We start from the raw sequence: 7,799 nt of genomic DNA on the forward strand, positions 1-7,799 counted from the left end.
CTCCCGCCCAATCTGTTATTATTGTGGCGTTCGTGGCCACATCTCGCGGTTTTGTCGAAGGCACCAGCAGGACGAACGCCGCGGCTACGATGCTTACGAGAGGCATCTGGTGTCCTTTCCGAGCCAATACCCAGCATCTCCACCACTTTGTAAGGCAGCAGCACAGCTGTTGTCTCGTCGCCTTTATTCGGCTGAGCCACGCGCTGAACGAAGACGACGCGCACCGTGATGATGATTATGTACAGGTGAAGAAGATGAAGGATGAATATTTTGCTCACAATATATATATAAGACACCTTGAAACCTCCTTTTGTTTCTTTCTTTTTTATAAATATGCCAAGCATCGACCTTGCATATGCTATACAAGAAAGGCGGCATGGAAATCAAACGAAACCAGTGAAGAGATTCCGCCCGGAGGCCAGTTTGCGCCGCCTACTGTCACGTGGTGGGCCACGTGACATTCGAACTGCCGTGTCTATAAAAGAGGGGCTTGTCGGCGGTGCCGCTCGTCACTTACGTGTTGTAGTTCCGTGCAGCGCAAGAACCGTTCCTTGACTTCCACTGACGAAACATGGTGAGCCCTCGCTGCTCGCTGCGGCACGCGAATGTTTTTCGATTGGAGGCGGCGGGATCACTGCCCGGGGGTTGGGTTCTGATCTGTGTACACTGGCATGAAAATTTTCCGTTGTCTCTTGGCAATACGGGGGTGGTAGCGTGATTTATACTTCACTTTTTTTTTTTCGACCTGATAGCGCTGACCTACGGTATTTCTCTGGCCTGAACGAGGCCGACATGGTGAAATTTTCGAGCAACGCTCTAGCACTCGTTCGACTTCGGTTGCGTTGGCACTGCTGTCATTCTGCGGGTGAGCCACGAGTTTTCTTTTTGGGGTAACTTAGTGGCAGCCGCCAGCTGCGGGGTTTATGATGCTGAACGCTAGGAAAGCTTCCAGTTTCAACGAGAAAAGGGAGCGTCGCGCCCACCTGTAGTCCTGCGAGGCTGACCAGACTATCCCGAGTTCCCAGCTCTACACCACTATTTAATTCCAGGCGTACGCTTCTACCTGCACTTCTGCAGCAATGGAGCTGTTCTTGCGCGCAGGATGCGATTTGTACTGATTACTCGTACCTGGGAACGTCAACTCTCTTTGCCGGGCATTAGTTTTCATATATTCGGGAGCGAAATCGCACCCTCGCCACCGCCATCTTTGTCTTGTGACTACGAGCATCATGCGTATAAAGTATAAGCGCGCCTGTTATATAGGCGTGTTTTAGCTGCAGCAAATTTTATAAATTTGCCTGTGGCAGGTAGCTCAACCGTTGACTACCCTCCTTGAGCTAAATTACTCGATGAGGCGACCATTACTTCTAAGAGAAATCAAGATTCCTAATTGGATAATTAGCATAATTACATTGATTGACTTATTTCAATCTATGAATTGTAACTTGTGAGTTTGCAAGGCTTATCGACTTGGAAATCATTCTGTGGATGACACCGGTTTCGAGATATGCGCCGGCAAACTTGAGGAAAAGCGCTGTTCTTGCTGTTTCATTAAAAAAAAAAAACGCTATTTTATGCAGTGAAGCGCAAAAGAAACTGGATGGCCAATGCAATTCGTCGGACACTTTGAAAATTCTTATCTGGACACTGGCGTAGTCTCGACATTTAATTCCAAAGTGCATACGCCTTGCAAAAAAAAAAAAAAAAAAAAAAAAAAACCCACTGGCTATAATTCGGAGATTGAAATATGTGTCGTAAGGTAATTACTGAAAGTTGATTAGTGTACTTGTGTAATTCCCTTATGCATTTCGATTTCTCATAGAAGTAATGACCGCCCCATCGTGTAATTTAGCTCGAGGATTGCAGATGGCACAATTGCAATCAACAGAATTTGGTGCAGCTTTAGAAACCTGGCATAGTGCTCGCTGGCGCGCAATGCTGATGTTCGACCATTAAAAGTGACAATATACTATCCCCTTCCGTCGTTATCGTTGCCGCTTCGAGTAGTGAGCTTGCCGAAATATTTCCTAATCCAGTAGTGTTATTCCGCATATTTTTCCCTAGGGCTTTGCTTGCCAAAACCACGATACGGTTGACACGTGCCGTAGTGAAGGAACTCTGGATTAATTTTGACCACCTGCGGTTCTTTAACGTTCACCCAATGCACGGTACAAGGACGTTTTTTTTTTTTTTTTTTTTTTTCTCCCCCATCGCAATGCGGCCACCGTGGGCGCGATTGCATTCCTCGGGCTTGGCAGCGCAACGCCAACGGCGGCTGCTTCTTTGTCTGTGTGACGCGAGTGGTATCAAAGAGCATGATTAATCGCTCAAGTATAGACCTTTTCATCGGGCGAGGAGGAAAGGGCGCGCGATGAGCCTTTCCTCCTCTCTGGCTTGTGCGAGCCGGCGCGGCGCGACTTGAATTAATGTGTTGAATGAGTGTAATTTACGGGATGTCAGTTCTTACGATGTCGTCGAACCACTGGGTAGCCTTTAGGTGCAGCAGTAGCTACAGTATCTGGAAATTTATTTTGGATGTGCGAAAATACGACGCGCATCATCAGCCGCAGTGTGTGTATGTGTTGTGAACTACGTTGGATGTATCGGTTTTCACTCGACGAAGAGTTGTTGTAAAACATTTTCGTCAGTCACTAGCATCGTTTTCACGCATTTTAAGTCTAGTAGACTTCAAATCACTGTCTACGTTAGCCTCCCGCAAGAGGCCGAAGGCATTGCTCAACACAGCGAGCACTGCGGTTGGCAAACCAACATATACACACAAGCTTCGTGCTTCGATCGACATTGCCTTTTTGCCCTGTAAGGCGCAATATACAAAGGGGATCGCATAAACAGAATCCAATAGCTATTTGTAAAGACACAATTTCCGTAAGATGGGTGAATGCGTCGTAGATGATTGCACTTACGAGACTGAAAAAAAACAAAAAAAACAGTTCATATGTTTTCCTTTTGCGGCAAAATAAAACGGAACACGGGATAACGACGCAATAAGACTTCGCATGGTCGTACCGCATGCTCGGACCACTTGGACCATGCGCTATATAGAGCAAACAGATCTGCAACACAGCATTTAGTACTGCCTCGGACGCTCGCGCAGTCTGCAGCTGCAGTCGTTCGCCCACTCGAAAAGTGATTCACACTGTACGGTATGCGGTTATTAACCAAATTATTTTATTTGTGGGCTCAAACCTTGCCCAGCAAACAAGGCAGTCGTCCAATGTATCTACAAATAACTTGAACGCTGGTCAAAGTAAACAGCACGACTTATTCTCCAGCAGAACTGCGGCTGCGCAGAGGACTTTCAACATGGCTCCGAGGCGGAAAAAAAGAAAATATAAAGAAGTGAAAAGCGCGCGCTATCGTCGTCCAATCGGAGATACAGGAGAGAGAGAAGCGGCGTTTATCAAAGGATGGCGGTACTTTTCTTATATAGGGACTTTAGCCGGCCACAGTCACCAACGCCGCGCGCGTTCGGTGCGAACGCGGGCAAAACGCCGACGGCGTCAACAGTTCTGCGCGTTGCTGGTACTGCTGCATGTCCAAGTTCATACAGCTGATAAAACTACCTTGAGTCGACCCCATGGCTGCTTCGCATACTACTCAGGGTTCTCCTACGGGAAGACGGTGTAATTTTTTTAGTACTTTCGTCATTTATTTACTCCGTAACGATAACTAATTCCATCACTCTCAGTAACCAATTACTTGTAACCACTTAATTCATTGACGACGCAAGCTGTAGCAGGCGACGCCCTTCGAGCTCCTGAATTTGGCGGGGACTACAGTAGAACACCCGAGATCGTGCCGCTCGTACTGTTTACTGTATCTGTACAATGTTAATAAGCTCTAAAGAAAGTAACGGAGGAGTAATCAATTACTTTTGAGTATTTCCTAGCTTAGTTTCGTGGGGCAGTAAGTGGCAACTGTAATTCGTTACGTTTTTGAATGAGGCAATTGTATTTGTTTTTCTTTAACGTGTACTAATCGGCCCAGTGCATGCAGAAAACGTGATGGCGGCATCGCGCACAGCTTTTCATGGCAGTCGAGCGAAAGTTAGCCAGCATCGTCCGACTGTAGTGCAAGGGAGGCTTTCGCCAGTCACGTCTTAGCAGCTCCCGTAATGAACGGTCTTCCTTAAGGAAGTTCACTGCACGTATATGAACCCCCCCCCCCCCCCCCCCCCCAAACTGCTGATCGACGCTTTAAACGTGCTTGCTATTCCTGTGCATGACTTTTCCCGATTGCTGGGCCCAAGGTCACCGGTTCGACTCCCCAGTCGCCGTGGCAGCGCATATCGCTGAGGGTGGAATGCGCAAACGATAGCGCACAGTGCTTCGGGGGCCCCTTGACAATACACAGGTGGTGGAAATTATTTTGGAGCCCCTAACTACGGCCTCGGCTCTCAGCCCCACTGTTTTGGAGGCTTCATTAAAACTCGTAAGCTTTGTTGCCCCATCCGTTCCTTTTCGTGGAATCCATGGACCACAACTGCTTACGTCAAGTTGGTAGATTTCGAGGTCGTTAAAACCGTGCAGACAATAGAAGGGTTCATTAGTCAACTTGTTCTTCCTTCCGCGTGCTCATGATGTCTCTTATAGTGTGTTCGCTGTTGTGTTTATTTCGCAGAGGGAATGCATCAGTCTCCACATCGGCCAGGGAGGCGTCCAGATCGGTAACGCCTGCTGGGAGCTCTACTGCCTCGAACATGGCATCCAGCAGGATGGCCAGATTCCCAGTGACAAGCTGTCTGGCGGTATCGACGATTCCTTCGACACTTTCTTCTCCGAAACCGGCAACGGCCGTTACGTTCCGCGCGCCGTGTTCGTCGATCTCGAGCCCACCGTTGTCGACGAGGTGCGCACTGGCGCCTACCGGCAGCTCTTCCACTCGGAGCAGTTGATTACTGGCAAGGAGGACGCTGCCAACAACTACGCGCGTGGCCATTACACCGTCGGCAAGGAGATCATTGACGTAGTGCTTGACCGCATCCGGAAGCTGGCTGACCAGTGCTCGGGTCTACAGGGCTTCCTCGTGTTCCACAGTTTAGGCGGCGGTACTGGCTCCGGGTTCACCGCGCTTCTGATGGAGCGCCTTTCGGTCGACTACGGGAAAAAGTCGAAGCTCCAGTTCTCGGTCTACCCAGCGCCCCAGGTGTGCTTTAACGGTCTTTGCAAATGATATCTAGTTACCAGAGTTCACGGATTGTTATCCCCCCAGGAGCGGCAACCTGCTGCAGTTAAACAAATGAGCCGAGTTATCATTTCCAGTCATCCTCCAATATTCCCCTAGTATTCTGTGCATGATCGGGCAGAAAGCCGTCGCTAAAGCGGTATGCCTTTCGAGACGTGCAGATTTCGGAAATGTTAGCTACGTGTCTAGAAAGCCTCTTCATTTAATTTAAAGGGGCACTAAAGCAAAACGGTAAATCGATTTAATGTATTCTTTGAAAACTGTTGTCAATTCCACGAAAATAGGTCGATTATTCAAGACAAAATGAAGCTGAAAGTTCCGGCGTCACACGACGTACCGGCGTCACACCGACGCCGGTACGTCGGTGTGACGTCATGGATTTCAAAGTATTTTCTTATTTAGGCCGCGTTGGCTCGGTAAGAGTTCATAAAACTTCCCATATTCAGTCTTTGGCTCCTTTAGAACACGATGTAGTTGATCTTTACCTCTAAGGGATTAACTGGGCCCAAGCAGACGCTGCATGTCACAATTCATGACGTCATGGTAAGCTGGTGCGGGAACTTCAAGGCGGCGTAAATCGCCACCCGTCTTTAGTGTTCGTTTTCCTGGCTTACCAAGCGAATTCTCGCTCTAAGAGTGGTCTTCTTGTTATTGTGGAAGAGCAATTTACTGACATACACATTTTTTTCCCTCTTTAGTGTCCCTTAAGGGCGCAATTATCTTCTCTAGGTAAACGAATAACATCTAACACCATCGAGCGAAGGCCACCAACTATATAACCGAGCTTAAGCGCTTGCGTGACAGTGTGCATGCAAACTGGTGCCTGTCAACAACGCCACTGGTTATCACAGGATTTAACTGAAGTACAAGCTAACTGCGAACATGGGGTGCGGTTCAGTTTACTCTTGAGCTAGTTGCACATGGTATCTAGAACGGCAACTGAGGAAGGGACTTCGGTGGTAACCTGTATATTAGGCATCGAATAGGTTTACTTAACAAAGTTGCTGTCGAATTCTGCGCTTCATGCGCAAAATTCACTCCCCTTCTAGTACCATTTCTTACTTGGCAAAAGCATTGCGACTGCAACGCGCCGATGTTGAACATGTGCAGGTCTCGACTGCTGTTGTGGAACCTTACAACGCCCTTTTGACCACGCACGCGAACTTGGAGCACTCGGACTGCGCTTTCATGGTTGATAACGAGGCCATCTACGACATCTGCCGGCGCAATTTGGACATCGAACGGCCCTCATACGCGCACCTGAACCGGCTCATCAGTCAGGTCGTCTCCTCCGTCACTGCTTCCCTCCGCTTCGATGGTGCGCTGAACGTCGACTTGACCGAGTTCCAGACCAACTTGGTGCCTTATCCTAGGTGTGTTTCAGTTTCTTTGCTTTCTTTTCCACGTCTGTTCTAAACTCACTGGCACTTCAGATTTTCCTAACCTATGCCATTCCACACTCGCCCGCGTAAAATCGCATAGAACACTGTGCGTGCATACAATGCGACGATCTTTACAATACGATGCCTTTCATTCGTCTCATCGTCCTGATGTCTGATCTATAGCATGAAATACGTTCCGCCAAGTCATACTAGCCTGCCTGCACCCACCATCCCCATTCTTGTTTCATCGCAGCAGAATATTGCTGTAATTCGCTTACCTTTCCTGGACGCAGGATCCACTTCCCGCTGGTGACCTACGCTCCCGTCATCTCCGCCGAGAAGGCCCACCATGAGCAGCTCAGTGTGGCCGACATCACAAACGCATGTTTCGAGCCGGCAAATCAAATGGTCAAGTGCGATCCGCGTAACGGCAAGTACATGGCCTGTTGTATGCTGTACCGCGGTGACGTGGTGCCTAAGGACGTCAACGTTGCCATTGCGGCAATCAAGAACAAGCGCACCATCCAGTTTGTTGACTGGTGTCCCACAGGGTTCAAGGTGGGCATCAACTACCAGCCACCTACCGTGGTGCCCGGCGGAGACCAGGCAAAGGTTCCGCGTGCCGTATGCATGTTGTCCAACACGACAGCCATCGCAGAGGCCTGGGGCCGACTGGACCACAAGTTCGATCTCATGTACGCCAAGCGCGCCTTTGTCCACTGGTACGTGGGCGAAGGCATGGAGGAGGGAGAGTTCACAGAGGCCCGTGAGGACATGGCGGCCCTCGAGAAGGACTACGAGGAGATTGGCATGGACTCAAACGAGGAAGTGACGGAGCAGGAGGAGTACTAGGCCGAGCACTGCATTCCCTCGGCAAGAACCAGAGATCCTCGTCTAACTTTAAATGGCCGTGTGTGTTCAAAACTTTGTGATAAAAGTTGATTGCTCCACTGCATCTTCATTTCTTTCAAAGTTGGATTCAAAATGGGAGAGCTGTCTAGCGTTCTACCGCAAAGCTTTTGCTTTAGCGGTCCAGTAAGTGCCGAAATGTCAAACGTCTGACTCATATTTGCTTCATAGACTTTTCCGTGCCCTTTTATGATTGGTGCTACACTTCGGCACATTTGCACCATGTAAGTAAAGGTGCGCAGGGCCAGGACTTTACGTTTTAGTATTTTCTGTACTTCCATTGTACCCTATGGCTACAAGACG

At 48.9% G+C, this 7,799-nt stretch overlaps 1 protein-coding gene across 1 annotated transcript; it reads left to right on the forward strand.

The window, feature by feature from the left end:
- The first annotated feature begins 424 nt into the window (after nucleotides 1-424).
- LOC119436974 (tubulin alpha-1C chain) lies at nucleotides 425-7,558 on the forward strand. The gene is made up of 4 exons (XM_037704025.2): nucleotides 425-574; nucleotides 4,642-5,166; nucleotides 6,316-6,578; nucleotides 6,881-7,558. Exons 1-4 carry the CDS (start codon nucleotides 572-574, stop codon nucleotides 7,437-7,439), a joined length of 1,350 nt encoding a protein of 449 aa, XP_037559953.1. The 5' UTR covers nucleotides 425-571; the 3' UTR covers nucleotides 7,440-7,558.
- Nucleotides 7,559-7,799: the final 241 nt, after the last annotated feature.

This window comes from Dermacentor silvarum, chromosome 1 (assembly GCF_013339745.2).
Source record: "Dermacentor silvarum isolate Dsil-2018 chromosome 1, BIME_Dsil_1.4, whole genome shotgun sequence".
NCBI classification, from domain to species: Eukaryota; Metazoa; Arthropoda; class Arachnida; order Ixodida; family Ixodidae; genus Dermacentor; species Dermacentor silvarum.